We start from the raw sequence: 19,430 nt of genomic DNA, 5'->3' as shown, positions 1-19,430 counted from the left end.
GGAAATAGTCCCTGAGGAAGATAATTGTATTTTAAAACAGGTTGGATTTTTAACAACTATATCATCTGAATGGATCCCGAAAGCCTTTTTACCCAAGATTTTTTTTTTTAAATGCTAATTTATTCAGAGTAGTTTTCTCTCATTGTCATCAAGAAGAGAAAGACTTGACCTGGATTTTACTACAAGCTACACTTTTTTAAATTTTGTCACAACCTTTTTTCATGCAAGAGTTCTAAACCAACACTAAAAGCAAATACACAAAGCTCCCTGGCTACATTTGGAGAGAAATATAATTTTGGAATGGATATATTTTTTTAGTTGAAAAGGAAATTTGTCAAAAGATTCAGCGGTTCTTACACAGGGAAGTAGGAAGTAGTTCTAGTTCCATTATGACGAAAACAGACAAATGCTAGCGATTAGATGTGGATGAGAATGAGTATGCAAACAAATTGGAATTATTGAATTATCAACTGAAATGCCAACATCCATCAGCCACCCATCCATCCATCCATAAGACACACCGCATTACAAAGTGCACTGTTAATTTTTAATAATAGTGAAGTGCCCCCCCAAAAAAAAAATAAAAATAAAATATACATATATATATATGGTAAATAAAAAAAACACCGTTGTGCTTGCTATAAATTTTGTTTTTTCCTGTTTTCCAAAAATGTTTAAAAAAAAAAAATGCCTTAAGCAACTATGCTTTTAGACTAACTAAATACAAATTAACTTTAACGCAGGATTTGGCCAGAGTATATTAAAATTTCTGGAAATCATCACCGCAATCAGCAACTATCAATAAAACGCAAAAGATAGGCCTCACGCAGCATTTTGCCTTCACAAAGGGAGGATTCTCCATCTTATCAAGTGCCATCGGCCCTTTGTTGGCTCTTTAAGAAAAGTCAGTCAGCATTAAACACCTTTAATGAGCATTGAAGGCTGTAAATGGCACCAGCAGCTCCAATGAAAATACAGACAAGCGGCAGAAATCACAAGATGGATCAAACAGATGATGGCTTGTCGAGGTGGAAATATGTGATAACCTTCAAAAGGAAAAAATAAATAAAATGAGGTTTGTTTGTTTCCTCCATCGAGTATGTTTTGTTTCCACTACAACTTGTTTTCCAGTCTGGCAGTTGGATTGCACTGAAACGACCACCGTGGTTTTCAATTTTCAGTGGACATTGACACAAAATAGAGTTTTATTGGAAATTTCAGTGCTCAGCGGTGGTGCGCTGCGGCAGTATTTGCTTTGCTAGCCGTTGTCGATCAGGCCCAACAGGACAGGATAACCAAGCAAATCTTTTGCTAGCTGCCTATTTCTGAAAAAGTGTTTGTCCGTGTGCAAACACTATTTTGAAATGCTCTGGCCATGACTTGGAAGCTTGGCAGAGTGAAGAGCCGCCATTTTCAAGCAACAGTCATCTCAATGTCTGAAACACTCATGGCAAAGCCAAAAGTTGAGTACAGCTACATTGAATTTTGTTGTATACACTGATAGCGAAGAGTATTAATTTCTGATAACCAACTTTTCATTGATTGCTTGGTGAAGTTAGTGACGCGGTGGTGAGTCGGTTATTTGTGTTTGGTGTTGTGTACGCTGCATGCGCCGCATGGATGGATCCACTACACTAATTGACAAGTTTAATTCACAGGGAAATTACAATTCTTGCTGTCTTTATGGTGGTGGTTGGTGAGCACGTCAAACCTAGTTGTAGCAAAATCTGTATTGGCCATAGGCCCAGCAGTACATGGGAAGGTGGGGCGGGGGGGTGGATGGGGGGGGGGGGGTACCACAGACAGGGTTGCTCCATCAAAACTGTATAATTTCAGCAGGACAAAAATTAAATTGTGTTCAACGTAATCTAATTCATTACCAGGTAATTTTAACAAAGCATGTCACAGACACGTTATGTTTTACAAAACATCTTGTGACTTCTTTAAATGGTTTAAATGGTAATTTTTAATTTAAAACTGCTCATTTCAAGGTCTTAATGAATTTCTTTGTAGTTATTTTTTTTCTTTATTATTCCCAAGCTGCTGCCAGAAAGTGTAATTTACGTCTTTGAAAACTTTTTTTTTTTTTTTTGAATGACTAATTATACTGTTCAGACTAATACATTTTCATATGGTTAATCAATTAATCAGTCAGGCTCCATATTATTGATGACTTTAAGCATGTGAATTAATGAATACATATTTGAGAGGTTCATTATCTGCCATTGGCACCACATCGAGATGTACTTTTTCTTCACTTTCTCTCCCGGGTGACATTTTTCCTCATGGAGGACTCATACATTTGTCATGCTGCACCATGATTGGCGCAGCTGTTTAAAAGATAAGTATTGTGAATGGCTGAGAAGATTTATCATGGCTCCTTTAGATAAATATAACAGTTCACAAAAAAAGACAGTTTAGGGTATGCTTGAAGAAGAATCACAGGTGTGTTGATATCCCCAGAATACATTGGGAAAAAAATAATATTAATTGATTACGTCACATTAATTTAGAGCTAATCTTGGTGACACAATTTTGGCATAATTTGCATTTAACTAAGGTGTATACATTTTATATTAATCATTATTTAAGTAGTTTTTTTTTCTTATATTTAAGCACTGTGTTTATATTAAAACTATGCAAAACGTTACAGTGGCCTACAATAATGTTACTGTAAATCTTGAATAAAATGACATTCACATTTTACGAATTAAAACTCTGCCTTGTTTTTTGTTTTTTTAACAAATACGTAGACTTAGAATGCTACTGTATTTTAATGTTGGTCATTGGGGATACTTGGGGAGAAGTTTAAGACTGCGTTACCCACTGTGTTTGGGCATTACATTTTTCATGTTTTCGGACTGTCGGGCAAAATGAAAAAAAAAAAAAAATGTTGTTGACTTTTGAGTATCCCTTTAGACAAAGCATGGTCAAGCGTGGTCAAAGGCCAGCACTGACCTTGTCTTGCTTCCTCTCTGCTGCACTTGTTATCAATCAGACACACTAAGATTGAGGCACGTGCACGCAAACACACACACTGGCACACACACACAAGAAGTCCTTCCGTGGAACAATGCAAGCAAGCTCCACTCTTCCACACTATTGCTTTTCCAACCCTCCATGTCTTAAACACACTTTTATTCATCATAAAATAATGAAAAATATAGATTCAATGCTGCAGAGTGGGAAAAAGAAAAAAGAAAAAGTGAATGTATAGACATAAAGCAAATAGAGCATGAAGGAGGGGAAATGTGAGGGAGATGGGGAGGGTTGAATGTAGAAAAAAAAAAAGAAGTGGAAAAATGGCAGAGATGAGGAGAAAGAGAGATGGACTCTCTAAGTGCGCCTGCGTAGGCGCAGAGCTGTGAGTTCCCAGGCAGGACAGCATGAGCTGCCTATTTGTCAGCATTGATCAAGCCATTAAGGGGCTGTGGAGGGAAGCATATTGGTTTTGGAGGCCAAAAGGGCACTGAGAGACAAATATAAAGCAAGACATGGACGGGTGAGGGGGTGGAGGTGGTGTGGGACTTCTATCCCCCGCAGCCAGACGTCTGCCAGATGAATAAGCCGGACGTCTTTCTTCCGGATGTTGATGCAGCTTATTTCGTACGGGCCCGACGGGAAAACGTTAGAAATCGTTTCACTGAGGCTGGATTTACACTGCGAAGTGCTTTAGTCTGATTTAGTGCCGGTATCTGATTTTTGTAATACCCCCTTCACACTGTCCTGTGTTCCTGGAATGTGTGAAAGGGACTGCCATGGAATGCGTGGACGAAAGCCACATGCCTTCAGAGACAACGGCAACTGTGTGAAAGGTAATAGCGCAAAGCTGGGACCAGGGGTCGAATTTTTGGTCAGGGCCTGTATTTTCATCGTCTTTGGCTTTTATGTATCTTTCACAGTTGTTTGAAATGTACCAAGTGGAGCTGTCAAAAGCAAAATTCTTTAGCATAGATTATTCTATCGATAGCGCAAGTAATCACCATTCCTATCGCTGATCACAGCGATAAGTCTGGTGTCCAGGCTACCTCTTTGCAGTCATACATAAAACCATATTTGGATCTCTTTTCAGTCTAAAGATTAGGTGTAATTATACCTTTCCAATTTTATTTACTTGTGTGCGGGAAAGTGGGAGTGCACCAATTCCGACCCGATCTGTTTAGACTGCAGTAACACTAGCAAAATATTTGATTATTTAGCATATCTGACGTTACACTACTCATATCCGACTTTGTGCGCATGGAAGAACAAAAACTGTAATTGTGTCACTTGAACCATATAGTGTAAATCCATCTATAGTCAGCACCGCAACACTAAAATCCTTATTATCCAACTTGCCCGAATAGACCTAATGTGACTTGTCTTCATTTTGTGTGAGCAAGGGTTGGTGGTTGGTGGATGCTTGGCCCAAGGGGGAGGTAGGCTGCCTCTTCGCCCAGCCTCTGATGAATTCATATAATTAACTCAGCCTTGATCTGTTGGCTAATCCTGCACTCGGTAATAAGGGATTAAAATGTCACCTAAACCACCTGCTGTTATTGAGCCCCAAGACTTTTTGTGCTACTGTGAAGGAGGATGCAGTGGAGGGGGACAGATTTGAATAAAAAAAAAAATAATGTGTCAATTTGTTTGCGAATAACATTCTCCGCAAGGGGACACTATTAGGGGACTTAGCTGCTGCCATAAGCATGTGCGTACGTGCTAGCAATAACTCAATAGTTGGCCCAGAAGTTGCAGCAACAGACTTGCTCTGAAAAGTCCTGGTCAGAGTCAGTGAAAAGGGACAGAAAAGTAGGACATGCTGGAAGGTGTGGGAGTTTATGGAATCTTTCTTGCTCACTCTCGCTTCGACCTCCTTGGACCTAGCCGAGGAAAAAAAGAAAAAAGCGAGAAGTGCCAATTGGTTGGCAAACTGCCGGCAGACCGACGGGCCAGCTCGCTTCTTCTGCCTGCCGGGCACCTCCACTCTGTTGCTTAGCAACCCCAAGTGTACTTTTGGTACGACTAATGACTCTTGTTGCGGGGCTCAAGGCCACTAATGAAGCTTCTTGCCCAATTGTTGCCGTTTAAAAGTCCTGGAAGCTGACTGATCACCAAGAGCAGAGATCTTAGGGACTTCAGGCTGTCTTTAACCTCTTATAACCAGAATAAACTATGACACTTTCAGAGATAACGCAACATTTAACACTTGCTACAACTGACCTACATTAGTACTGATGCATGGCGGTTGCAGACAACGACAACCTTTATCCAAGACATAAACAGAAACATTGCTAAGTAACATCCAGGCATAAATAGTGTAGGATAAAGCTTCTGTGTCTATGGTCGCATGTGATTGTTTCTTTCTTTTTTGTTTTTTTGTTCAAAATAGCACAACCTGTTGTTGTTCACTTCAAAATAGCACAACCTCTGTACTCCGATTAAGACTCACTAACAAAGAAAAACAATTATTATTTACTGTACATCCGAGGGAAGACTTTGGAGTACCATACTTCAGTGTCCAGAGCTAAGGCACAGCGTTAAGGTTATGTCAATTTACATCCATTTTCCATACCGCTTACCAGAGCTGGGCAAAAGCGACATTACATCAAGCCGTCATTGACTTTATGACGCGAAGCCTCATAAAAATACACAGGCCGAGAAGGCCCGTCTGTACTGACCCGCATCGACGGGTGTACACCTGCTTCAGTCGGTGCTCAGTCTGTGTATTTTTTCCCGGCTTCGCGTCATAAAGCTCTCGCTGAAAATCGGAAGTGCTTACCAAAAGTTGGGCATACTGCCCCTGTAGTAGGAAACTGAAAACCACTCTGCATTGATCGCATCAGTCAGATGTAGACACACGAACAAACAACAACAATGGAGGAGAATGTATTTACTGGGCTTTCTTAGTGGGATGACAGATTTTATTTGAGGTGAGCAAGATAATGAACTGCTGAAACAAAAAGTGTTGATTGTGGAAAATAAGAGTGCAGTGTCCAAACCTAAAGCAGATGAAAAGGGTAAGCTTTAATGATGTTTGTCATAGGAAACATGTACAGCTGTTCATAAGCACCTTCACGCCTTCATCTACGCATGATGTCCATCCCTTTTGTTCCAGGGTTCAGCATATTGTGATCCGAGTACATTGTGTCCCCGGGTGTCGCCATGTATCTGAGTCTATACATGGCCACCAGACTCAGCGCTATATTTAGCTCAACGGTCCCGGCTCATGTCAACCACTGTCAAGTGCTGCGCTGCCTCGGGGCCCGACACCCACCGTGCTGCCCGAGCTGAGTGATCCGAGCGGGCAGCGCCTTCTGCCGTTCACATGTAGTCGGCTAGACGGGCCCACAAGTGACAAAATCACCAAAATATGACACGTGACCTGGATAAGTAAGGGGCTGCAAGAAAAACTCCAGCTCAGGGAGGGACAAGCAGACCTTAAGTGCTTTTTCTGCTTGCACACCCCAACTCTTGGGAGTGACTCAAGATGAAACGGCAGACATGAGTACAAGAGGAAATGGGGGGTGCTTTTCATTTTTACACGGTCACATTTTCCTCACACATCTTCAAATGTTGCTTACTGATTCCTTATGGTTAACCTTGTACGAGCTATACATTGGATCTGGGTTTATAAACTGGTGGCATATTGGCGGCGATTCAGGTCAAGAAGGAGGAAGGGAAGATGACAGGAAAAAGGAGGGATTGCTGAGGGTCAGGGACAAGCTGGTGACTGGTAGTCTGGAGCCGTGAGAGGACAGGAAGAGTGAGGGCTCGGCCAGAAGGGACCTCTGCCTAGAGGTGCGGGAGTGGCTGATGTAATCACATTCATCTCCAAGCACCATCTGACACCGTCATTGAAAAGTGCGAACTCTGCTGAACTGTGAGGGGAATTCGGGCATCTCTAGAGGCGGCACCCTGCATTAATTAAACTCACTGCCTGGGATTTTTGTGTTTAGCTAACAAAGCAGTCATTACACACCAGGGGCTACCATTCACATCTTCTTCCGTCACTTGATGAATTAAGTTGCCCCCATTGTTACACACTAACCATTCTTTCTTTTTTTTTCCCTCTCTCTCCAGATGAATCGGCCCATCCAGGTGAAGCCAGCAGACAGCGAAGGACGGGGAGGTAAATAACCTTAAAAAAAAAAAGCACACTGACACACACACAGAGCAGTACAACCACAATCCTTAATATTCTCCTCTCACTTGAGACGCACTGGGAGTTAGCAGCGTGGTCTGTAATATAGGTCACTTGCTTCTATTGACTTCCCATCTGTGCCAGCAAAAAGGGGGCTGTCGCGGTTCACAGTCACTGCGAGCGGGTCAAAGACAAGCGAGAGGAACACGACGGAAAGACGAAAGAGGATGCCGAGCAATAAGTAGACACTTTGAACCTTCTGCTTGAGGCTTTGGGGAAAAGGCGTTCACACAATGAGAAGCCAAACAAACTTGGACAAAGAAAGAAGGCCAGAGCTAGACAATCTGAGGACGCTACCTTAAGTTGTATTATTGAATTGGAAGTGGAAAAAAGGACAACCTTTAAATACAATAGGAGGTTCTGTTGTGTACAGGGGCAGGGAATTTTGGAGGAAATGATGCTACACAATAGGTACCAATTTTGGTAGGTTTTTTTTGTTATTGACTTTTTGAGTGTATTACAATTATTAAAAAAAATAGTGAAGTCAATGGAAATTGAGCTTGCATTCTTGTGCTCTGATGTATTCTTATGTCATTAAGCAAACTACTCTATTAGGCACCGTTCGTAACTTTGAAATGTATGTTGGGTCTGTCTACACAGAGGAGCCCCTCATAAATACTATATATTATGGGTGTAGGATGATCCAGCTCGATTCCATACACTCACAAATCAAAAAATGATTTCCCGTTTATAGTTTTTGTTACACCCCTAATGTATACTCAGATGTTGGTTACCTTAACATTTGTATGTGCCCTTAACGTTTAAATCATCACCACATGAAAAAAAATATATCAATTTTCCTCAGTTAAGCCCAATGTGTGGCAGAGACTCTCACAATAAGGCACGATGGCACCGTGACTGACTACCATCACAGGAGGTTAATGCACATGAAGCCAGTTAAACATGTGCACACTGGGTGGAATTGGCTCTAATTGAACCAGGCAGCGTCTGCTTGAATTTCTGGGTGGTGATTCGGACGGGATCAGACTGAGCCACATTGGTGATTTATCCGCCCCAAGTGTGAATCAGATGGCTCATTTCCATTGGCGCGCGCACCCCCAAAGCAGGTCTTATTTTTGTCATGGTGGCACTTTAATTAATGGACATCTAAAAACAGGCAAAGTCTGACCGACAAGGCTTGTGTGAGAGCCAATTGGCATTCTCACCAAGATAAATTAGATCTCAAGGCTTAAGAGGGGAGGATGGATGGATCCCAATATCAATTACTACCCATCTTTCACCGAAAGGGAACGGAGACGAACAGGCAGCGTGAATGAAATACAGGCGGCTCTTAGGCTGGCACAGCCGCCACTCGTCTGTTAGATGAAGTTTCTATATGGGAGGACAGGCTCGGTAACAGAACGGATTGAAATAAGACCAAGCAGACAGGCCCCAGCAGAGATATTGAGCTTTAATGGCAACAGGAAGTCGGCCGCCCAGCAAGGGAAGTAAACCACAGTCACGGCTGACAATGAAATGAGATTTACTATGAAGCCGTGCGGTTAAAGGGAAATAGACAGCCCGGGTTGACTACGAGAATGAGGAGGAAGCACAGGATTCGTTTGGAAGGGCCAGTCAGGTGTAATTACCAGTGGGAGCCACTAGATTGCCGACTGGGACATTTGCACCTTCAGTATGAAGTCACTTTCATTTGGTGTGCCCTGAAGACCCTCTTTTGTGAGGCTCTCCCTTGGTGACGTCAGACGCCTATCGGCATATGTCGGGAGGAGGAATAATGCCAAAGTGCAGAAAGCCAAAGCTTGGCTGTCACTGCAGACAATAGATGTGTTCCAATCCAGGGATTGGATCCTTCCGAGGCTGTAAATGAAGACCATAACACCAAGGAAGGTAGTCCCAATTTGAAGACTGCCTTCTTTTACGGTTTTCATCTATCTATAGTGCCCTCTGATTTTACAACACTTTGGTGTCGTTATGCAGTCCTGAAAAAATCTCAGTATGGCAGCAACGTGGAATTAATGGGTTTTTACCCATGTAAAAATGGATTTAATTTGAAATATGTGATGGAACAATATACATTTTGTTAGCCACTGAGCACCATGTCTAAGGGTAAGATTTTCCTAACCAGGAAACCTTCCCAAGATCATCTTATTTAACAAGGCTTGATGTCAGTAACAATCCAAGTCTTTCATTTATTTTGATACCAAGGTCAACCACAGCGACCTTGTAAATACAGACAAACTTTATTTTAAAGCAAACTGACGGACGACCTAAGACACATTGACGATACACTGTAGGCATTGGGTTTCGAACTCATCATTATGTATGACTGCGATCCTTGAAAGTTCTGTTGTTGTAGCTATCTAGTATCATTAGAAAAGAGTAAGGTTAAAAGCATGACGCAAACAGAAAGTTTTCCGAGGATTAGACCATATGATTGTAAAGGTGGAGCACATTGTTGAATAATCATTCAAGACTCACTGTAAACAATTTTCTCTGTATTTGTAAAATGTAGTAAATATAGAAAATATTGGCCAGAACACCAAATGTTGCCACGTCGAAAGGTGTCGTCTCTGTAAAGCAAATAAAGATGGCTGTTCCGAAGGATACCACCACTGAACTTGTTCAATACTAATGTCTCATCTCTTATTTTGTCCATGGATTACTGAGATAGGAAGATGTTTGGAAGCAGAGCTCCCTATCTTCTGTTCTTTGTTTCAATTTTCTCTTCCCTTGCTCAAATCTGTCTGACGTGTGAATTGAAGAATGGAAACTTAACTCACTCACTCCGTTGGCAGTCCATGGATAGGGAAGCTATACATCTCCATTCAAAAGCCTCGGTAATTTGCCACATTCCAAGATGGGGCAAGAATCAGAAAATGTCAACTCCTCTTTACACTCTCGCCCTCATTCCCTCTCTCGCTCGTGGCTTTCTTCTTACGCCATCTCATTGGTACGCCGAGGCGAGAAGATGAAGTAAGCGATAGCAAGGCCCGTGGAAGAATTTGAGAGATAGAAGGAGGAATGAGCAAAAGGGACAACGACAACAGGATGAAAAAGTTAACGGAGAGCGATAGAGGCAGCTGAGTGAATCTCAGTAGTAAATCATCTGAGAGCCGCCCCCATTCCCTATCGCCGCCTTGCCTTGCCCGGGAATCATCTCCCCCTGACCTTGTCTGTGAAGAAAAGATGGGAGCCAGATTATCTATGATTGGAGATGGCCATTATCTAAACACAATCTCTGAGCCGGGGGTCCCACTTCGCTTGCCACTACTGTCAGTGATGAGGAGACTTGAGATGGGTCAGCCGGTAACAGCGTCGACTTTCGTTAACTCTGATAAATGTTCTCAAATGTCCATCAATATGGACTTTTTCCTCAGTGTGTCGCTTTGCCTGCCATTGTCCTGCCTATGGGCTTAAGGTACTGAAGTGGTTCACACACTGTGCAGTCCAGTGAGTGTGCCATTTCCAATCGCCATATGATTGACTGGTGATCATTCAAAGTTGTTATCAACTCGACAAAGCTCTTCTTTTTCTTGAAACGGTATACTGCCAGATACTATGAGGTACTACTTCTAGCACCCGGTCATCTGGGTTCCAGACATGCCAAGCCGATACAATATGGTTGATGCTGCTGGTCTCTCATTGGTTGAGTAGAGTGAACCAACATTAAAAACGTTCGGCTTACCCAACTGCAGACCTTATCGCTGAAAGCTCAAGTATTTTATACCCCATAGTCTCCATTTTGCTGATTTCTTGCAGCCCTTAATCTCCTCTTGGATTAAATGGGTTTCCTCCCCGCATTCAGTTGATCCTTATTCTCCCATTCTTCCGTGTTCCAAATGATGCATCTGAAGTGGAAAACCAATCCCCAGTACTACGCAGTGAAAATGTAGCATAAGTCACCCGGGAAAGCCTTCAGGCCCTACCGTAACCCCGAACAGGATAAGCGCAATAGAAAATGGATGGATGAATGTCCTCGTTGTTTATTAGCTCCCCCATCCTTTGGCTTTATTGGATGCTTATACAGTGCCAGGAGCATCGCGGCGCCTGAATTCGATTCCCAGTGGTCCGAGTGTGAGCCTTTTTAATATCTCTATGCCTTTTGTCTGTCTAGCTGAAGGGGAGTGTCTGCGAATGGCTCACGTTTGTCCTTGCCAGCCAGTTCTTCAGAAGAATGACCCCAGTCGGGGCAGTTTGCAGATTGACAGGACCTTAAGATGTCGCGCAGTGTGCTGTCATAGCCCAGCCCAGCAGGCACGGGATAAGGGAGGGCCCGCTGGCTGGCACAGTCTGGCAGGCCACACGGGAGCGGCTGTCTGGAGGCACCTCATGCCGTCAGAGGACTGTGTTCCACTTTACATGCAAATGAAGCCAAAATATCCCTCTGTGCCCCGAAACTACCGTCTAGCAAACGCAACTGCGGTGGACAGTTTTGAGTATGGGCAGAACAAAGCAGGGATTGCAGGACATCAATTAAAGGTTTGTTAAACGTTAATTTATGGAGCTTTGAGCGAGGGCCTTTGGACAAAACTGCAACAGGCAATTCCCTCAAAGGTTTCTCATTTTGCATGCAGACTAGGAGGTTTGAAGCACCCGACGATATACAAGAATGTCAGGTAGAGTTGTAAAAGTAATGCATTTACATGTAGACAGCCTGTTGTTGCATCACAACACTGACGGTGGAAATGTTTGTTTTTACGTAGGATGTTACTCTCATTACATTTATATGAAACCAATTCCTTTCAATGCTGCACTTGAACCAGACACTGAATAATGCCTTATGTGCATCAACTCAATGAAAGTTGGCAAAGAAACAGCATTCAACAAGAGGGATCCCAAACGCCATCAAGCGTTAATAATTATGAAAATTAAAAATAATGATTCCCTCCAATGGAAAAGTTTCATTTGGCTTTCTGTGTTTGGAGGCTGCTTTTCCCAGCTAACAACCTCATCGACTAGAACACCTCTAGAGAAATTTATCTGGAAGATTGCTCATTCAAGAAAGCAGCCATGGCAACCTTGCAGCACTGATTGTCCCTCACTCTCATCAGCATGAACACATCTTTTTTTATTATTATTATTCTTTGTGAACTTACGATAGGCTGAATGGTGGTCAGCATCAAATTTGTTTTTAAGAGGTAGCTTTTCCCGTAGGAAATAATGGACACTGTTGTAAGGGAATTGATGGATAAGATAAATATATGAGCTGGTTTTAATGTACGTGGGGCATTGCTTGGGTGGTGAATCTCTAAATTGAAACATTGCTGATACAAACCATTATTATTATTATATTTTCAATCATAATTCGGATAATGGATGGATATTCCTGGCCTATTGGTCTTAGCAGCTAGGACAGTTCTTTGGTCATAATCATAGTTTTATTATTAATTATTTTCCATCATTTGCACCCTCTGCAGAAGGAATCACACACAAAAGGCACACACAAAAAAATCTCCCCCCAAAAAAGTCAAAGAAAGAAGCCTTCAAAACCTCTTTGACGCTCACTCAGCCGTAGTCTCACGAGGCAGGCCGAAGTCTCGTGGGATTTGCTCAAGTTTTGAGGTATGCCTCATGCGTGACGTAAGTTCGACTTTGGAAGTTTTGTGAGGAACTTTTTAGTCAGAACCATCCCTCCAATTTAAAAAAAAAATAAAAAATCTGAATCTGCCAAGGATGTTATCCAATACAGTAACTATTATTATGATGCTATTCACAGTGGGGCAGGGATGAAGCACTGCCATTATAGCGAAAAAAAAATAAAGAAATAAACTCCATTAATTGAAACCCCCTAAATATGCACCTAAATATAATTGCCTTTAAACAGTTTAAACCGTACATATACAACAGATGATCCCACAAAAATAAATAAGCATTACAATTACAACTAAGCATGCTACTTTGTGTGTGTGTGTGCGTTGGACTTCTATTGAAACAAAACAAAACAAAACAAAACATATCCTTGAACAAAAGTTCAGTTGTCGTGTTTTTCAGGAGGTGGAAGCGTATGGAATGCCCATTATTTCCCAAACCGGGCTGGACTAAAAAGCAAATGGCGCGATTTAATTCCAAACTGATTCCCGTGGCTGTCACGCAATCGGGACACCGAGTAGATGATGCGAAACAAAGCCCAACTCGATATTAAAAAAACACTTTTTTCACATTTTATACAACCATTCTGTGCACCTTCATGTGCGAGTGCGTCCGGTGGTGAGCCTCGCAGGCATACCAAAATAAATAAATAAATAATAAAAATCATGCTTTTCTAATGAGTCCATAAGAAGTGCAACTTCTCTGTTGTGCTGCCTGGAACATTACACTGCATTTGAAATGCACCCGGCGGCCTGGTAGGCATCTTTTATTGTCGGGTGCAGCTGTCCATGCTTTGTGAACACTTGCTACTACCAAGTCTCCTCGACAATAGCCGGCGGGCATGGTGGGACGGAATGGTGAAAACAAAAGATATTTACCGCGGTACAGGAGTCATTCTTGTAAAAAAAAAAAAATAAAAATAATAAAAAAAAAAAACATTGTTACCAAAGAAACACAATTGAAATATAGGCTTTGCAGCAACTACCGGTAATTATTTGCCTAGAGAGAGAAAAGAAAACGAATGATGGCAGTACAGGATCAAGAGTACATATGATGCAAGTAGAATGTTATATTGAGAGAAGCATCAGTCTTGACAGCTTATGTCTTGTGTGAAAAATCTATTAATTTTTAATATACCACAGGGATGGAATGAGAAGGCATCCTAGTGACAAGCAACAGTCAGAGATGACTGTAGTTTTCTGGTAACTTTTCTGGTTTCCATTTCTATGTACACAGCTTAAGGGAGCCAGTGCAGCATTTTGTCACAATTTATAATAGTTCCCAGGTGTCTTCACAACGTGTCTATGACATGCTTTTGTCAAAATACCTCAAGGATGAAGACTAATAGCACACATGCGTTTGTTGTATTTGGCTTTATCTTATTCAAGTGTCACCACAGTGAATCATCTGCGTGCCCTCGCCTTCTACAACTTCTTCTATAACTCTGCAAGTCTTTCATAACCATAAATCTCCTCTTCTTTTATGGATGCATCCTCTGTCCAAACCCTCTAGAGCAGTGGTGTCCAAACTACGGCCCGGGGGCCATTTGCGGCCCGCCATCCATTTTCTAGCGGCCCTCAGCATATCAAAAAATTACTTTTGACACAGTTTGCTTTTCTAGATATGCAAAGAAACTATTTAAATCTAAAATAGAAATATTTTTCTTTGTAATTTAATGAATTAAGTCAGATATTTCAAAAATGTTTTCTTCCATGTTCCGCTGTCTGTGCCAAGGTCTAATTTGTGAACATATCACATTAATGATTAACTAAGATCCTCAAGTAAAAACTGCTTTAAAATTTGTAATTTTTATTACTGAATTGATTACTTTTCCTTTGATTCTGAATGTGAAGATTGGTTCAGGGCTGGGGCGGATCTATTCTTGTGGGATACACCCCAAAATCAAGAAAAATCCCAACTGTCCTGTTTAAAAATAAATAAATAAATAAAATTAAATAAAAAAAAACAGCTAAACTATAGTACATTGTTTTACTGTGTTTAATGTCCATCCATCCATCCATCCATCTTTTTAACCGCTTTTCCTCACAAGGGTTGCGGGGGGTGCTGGAGCCTATCCCAGCTGGCTTTGGGCAGTAGGTACACCCTGAACTGGTTGCCAGCCAGTAAAATACCGGCAAATAATTACCGGTAGTTGCTGCAAAGCCTATATTTCAATTGTGTTTCTATGTTTGTTTGTTTTTTTACAAGAATGACTCCTGTATCGCGGTAAATATCTTTTTGTTTTCACCATTCCATCCCACCATGCCTTTATTAATCAGCCAATTAATAAAGTCAGACAATTTCAAAATGGCCCTAGCATCCTTCAATTATTCTGTATGTGGCCCTCAAATGAAAAAGTTTGGACACCCCTGATCTAGAGCTTGCCTCTCTAGCTTTGTCTCCAAACCTTCCAGTCTGTGCTGTCCCTCTGATGCGCTCATTCCTGAAATTGTACATCCTCATTCTTCCCAAACAGAATATCAGCATCTTCAACTATGTCATTTCAACTTTTTCTAATGTCTTCTGGTCATTGTTACCGTCTCCAAACTATACAACATGGCTTACTACCGTCCTACTTATACACTTGTACATATACATATGTATGATATATTATTTCAGAGTATCGGTACTCGCAAGTACAATGTAAAGCATTAACTTTGTAGATTAAATTTATAAAGCTTAAAAAAAAATACTCAGTACTAACCTCTGCTCACTTTGCAGCCAAACTTTGAATCTGGCGCAAAGACAAAGACTCACTTTCACATACAGTAGTTTTACTTTTAAAAATAAATTTTCATCATTACATGTTGGTTCTATATGTAGGTCCTCGAGCCTCTTAATGCAAATATACAACTACACATAAGGGCTCTCTGTTTTTTTCCGCACCTCTTCACTTTTAATGGATTACTCTTTAAAGTCGTGGTGTCATCCTCTTACGCAGAGGGTGCATTACATGATATTCATTTTCATAAAACGGCAATTTAAAGTGTGCAAGTGGCCATGGGAGATGTGTGCGGGGGGTGTGGGGGGGGGGGGGGTGAACTTGTAAAAATCCAGCGCGAGCAGCTTCGGAGACAGGTGCAAAGAGGACTAATTAATAGCAATCAATACTCGGGGCCAGGGCAGGCGGCTGGCCGGCGGAGACTCTCTCAGGTCAGGCAATGAAAAGATAGCAAGCACCAAATTCATTCTACTCTCCCGGAGGACGGCTCTGAAGTACACTCACACTTCCTTTAATGCCTTCGCAGGGGTGTCATTTATTTTTGCGTTTGCCAGCACATTTGGAAAGTTCATTACCTCGCTCATGGCTTGTTAATTAGCCTTGTAAAGCCACCATTAGATCTCCTCGGGCCAGGACCAAGATGAGACTTTTTTTTTTTTTTTTTGTCCCACAACATTAACACACAGTGGGGGGGCCTGTAAAACTGCACTCTGCCCATTTAACAGGGACCCCTCAGTGGAAATGTGAAAGATAGAGGGGCCTTCATGGCAAATTAGGTCACATGTGCTCTGGACAGGCTGTAGCCTTCCTTCATATTTCCTCTTCGCTTCCTTGAACAGAGGTCAGCTTCATTTACCCCAACACATGTTCAAGCTGAACGTCCACGGATCGGCTTTCGGCTACATTTCCTTGATCGGCTCATAATTTAAAGGGGACATTTTATGGAAAATTGACTTTTTAATTGCTTGTATAGAAATAGTTCTCTAGAGTGCCTTCCCAACCCTCAAGTGTGAAATTAAACAACCAACTCATTTTTTTTTTCTGAAAAAGTGTGGTAGCGAGCATTTCTGCACGTTCATCCCACTGTAACAAACCGGTGGGGCTAATTTCCATTATAACCGCCCTCACACAGAGTTTCTCTACCCGTGACATTAGCTGTTAATCTGGGTGAATATCGAGAGAAACTTTCGATCAACACTGAAACACTAGCATGCAAAAACACATACAGGTGTCTGTGACAACAAAAAACAAATAGAGTGGAGTTTAGATTTGTTGCCCGCTCAAATTAGCATTAGCCAACAATGCTAGCTTCCATACACACACAGTGTCTTGTCAGTCTTCAAAATCATATCACATACATTTTATTAAGGCACCTGTTCCACTGTTTTAAAGTCTTAAATCACTGTGAATATTGTGAACTCTTCTATGCTAGTGACCAGAGGACTCTAACTGAGGTAGATTGATTGAAAGTGAATCATGTGATATTTATTCCCTGACTGCCAAATGTCTCCCTCAACATATGCTTAAGTAAAATGAAAATTTTAACCCATATCTCCTATTTCTTAATAGCAATCAATAGGAAAGTCATTCAGTTCCAGCTCTTAAGTTCCTGTCCCGCTATAGTCTAAATATCGGTTCTGGCTGTGTTTCAGCCAGCAGATGTTTAATTGTTCTGAGTATTGATAGAATTTCTTCCTAAAATGAAAACTCCTTTTGAAAAAAAAAAAAAAAAAAAAAAAGTCTAGTGTAATATTTTTTTCTTAATTTGTTTTAAAAAAAAAATCAAATACTGGAAACATTTTATGCTAGAATAAAGTGTTTTTCTTGATTTTATGTATTTTTTTTTCAGGAGGCGGTATTTAATATGAATACATTTTAATCACCAATTAAATGTTTTTGTTGATAAGCATGCCCAAAGCTATATGAAATACTAACAAGGCAGAAAATAAGACAGAATGCACTGGTCTATTTGTATGTAAAATAAATATTTAATGCTAGAAAAAAAACTTCTATTATCTTCGTTTAAATGCAATATATATATATATATATATATATATATATATATATATATATATATGTGTGTATGTATTTCATTAATTGGAAAATAATTGCTAGTCAATATTTTCTGCTTTCAAACATGAGCATGTTATATTTCTAATTGTATCAATTATTAAATATCATTTTAACAGTGCTTCATATCTCCTGCCTTCAAAAATTAAACTATAAAAAAAATCCAATTAAAATCAGTATTTTTTTTAATGAAAAAAATCAAATATAAAAATATAACTAATTAAATGAGACTTAAAAAAATAATACAATTCAACATCTGGTGATTGACCAGTGACCAATCCAAGGTAGTCTGCCTTCCACCCACAATCAGCTGGTGCAGGCTCCAGCTCATCCCTGCCTGTGAACAGGATAAGCAGTATAACATGGATGGATGGATATTATTAAATATTTACAACCTTCAAAAATAAAAATCAATGTTTGAAAAAAGATGGTATTCAACAGTTTTCTCGATGAAAAGTACCCTCGGCTGCAATTCAATCCACGTCTAGAAAAACCCAGCTAGACACCGGGATTATCGCAGCAGCAGCAGCAGCAGAGCCCAGGCAGCGAAGCCTTATTGATTATGCAGGTGGTCATTTGTGTGGCCAAGCGGGTCGCGCGCACGTGTCTCATTTGAACTTTACAGAGATGGAACAGGATCCGATTTCCCCGCCGCAAAGGAGGCGGCGGCCCCGGGTGCTTTATTTTTAGACCAGATGCATCTAATGGGGCCTGGCAGGTACAGGAGGCGTCACATCTGTTGAGGCCCAGGTGACGCTCTCGCCATCCTCACCTCCCCCACCACCAGCACACCTCCACGCTCCATACCAGTCAAATGACTCACGTGGAAGATCAACAGTGTCATTGCCAATGAAGTTCTCCTCCTCTCGCTGCCACTTTCTATCAGTGCCGGGGACGGGCTCTTGCTTGTAACCATTTTATTCCACAACACAGCTGAATTGGAGATGAATAATGTAAAAGATGTAAAATAAGATGAATGCTCTTTCTATACCAGGAGGATAGATTGGGAAAATTAATCTTTCCGACTTTACAAAATGATAGTGGAGTACAACTTTTATTTTGATCATGGAAGGAACAAATTTATTAACAAGCTGGCTTAGATTTAAAATTTGGTTTAAAACCAGAATAAACAGATGCAACACCGTGCTTGTGATGACGATAATTCGTAGAAAATGTGAATAGACTAAGAACGTGTTCACAAAATAGATTATTTGTTAGACTTGGTGCTATTGTTATGAAGCCTTGCTTATAATTATCTGCAATAACAGAATAATGTTATTCATTATTCCCCCTCAGCACCCTGCACATTCCAAAAGCTTGGTGTTTATCCTTACTTGCACTCTAGTTGACTTGTTTCAATTGTTGCTGAGAAGTTTTCCAAAGTTGCCACTTGCCACACAGTGTGTGTTTGTGTTATTAAGTATTATTGCGCAAACTGATCATATTTTGTTGATAAAACAATTTTCAGGGGCATTCAAAAAGTAACTTCATATTGGACTTACTTTCTTTCAACTGTGCATTTTTCTTTTTTGTCCTCAACATAAGGTTTTGCTACTTTTATATCTGCGGATACAACAAACTATACTAAGTGGTTTTGGTGGATTTGATTAAGGCGCAGGCAGACAGATTCTGATCTCTACAGACGTGCGTTGTGGATGTTATCGGACAATCTCATCTATCGGACCCCAGCGAGTCAAGTTCTGCTCCTGTAATATCAAGCATAGGTGTACCTCCATCGACCTGACTGTAATGAAGGGAGCCGCTTTGATTGGCCTGAGTCGGCTGCATTCCATCCCACAATGGTGCAAAAACCCTGATTCTATTGGAACTACCCGTTGTTTAGCACAATACCAAAAGGAAGAACTTCACCCATGGTCAGTTATGGCGCTTTTCCAGCGTACCGGT

At 41.0% G+C, this 19,430-nt stretch overlaps 1 protein-coding gene across 7 annotated transcripts in view; it reads left to right on the top strand.

Annotated features, from left to right (window-relative positions):
* Positions 1-19,430, top strand: part of celf6 (CUGBP Elav-like family member 6) — a 165,894-nt gene that overhangs the window by 97,541 nt on the left and 48,923 nt on the right. For all 7 annotated transcript variants that reach the window (XM_077519732.1, XM_077519735.1, XM_077519734.1 and 4 more), the window contains exon 3: positions 7,063-7,111. In XM_077519732.1, the coding sequence (XP_077375858.1) occupies positions 7,063-7,111 (49 nt within the window). The remainder of the gene's footprint in view (positions 1-7,062; positions 7,112-19,430) is intronic.

This window comes from Festucalex cinctus, chromosome 4, assembly GCF_051991245.1.
Source record: "Festucalex cinctus isolate MCC-2025b chromosome 4, RoL_Fcin_1.0, whole genome shotgun sequence".
Lineage (NCBI taxonomy): Eukaryota > Metazoa > Chordata > Actinopteri > Syngnathiformes > Syngnathidae > Festucalex > Festucalex cinctus.
Note: the sequence above shows the minus strand (reverse complement) of the source record. Positions and strands in the feature narration are given on the sequence as shown.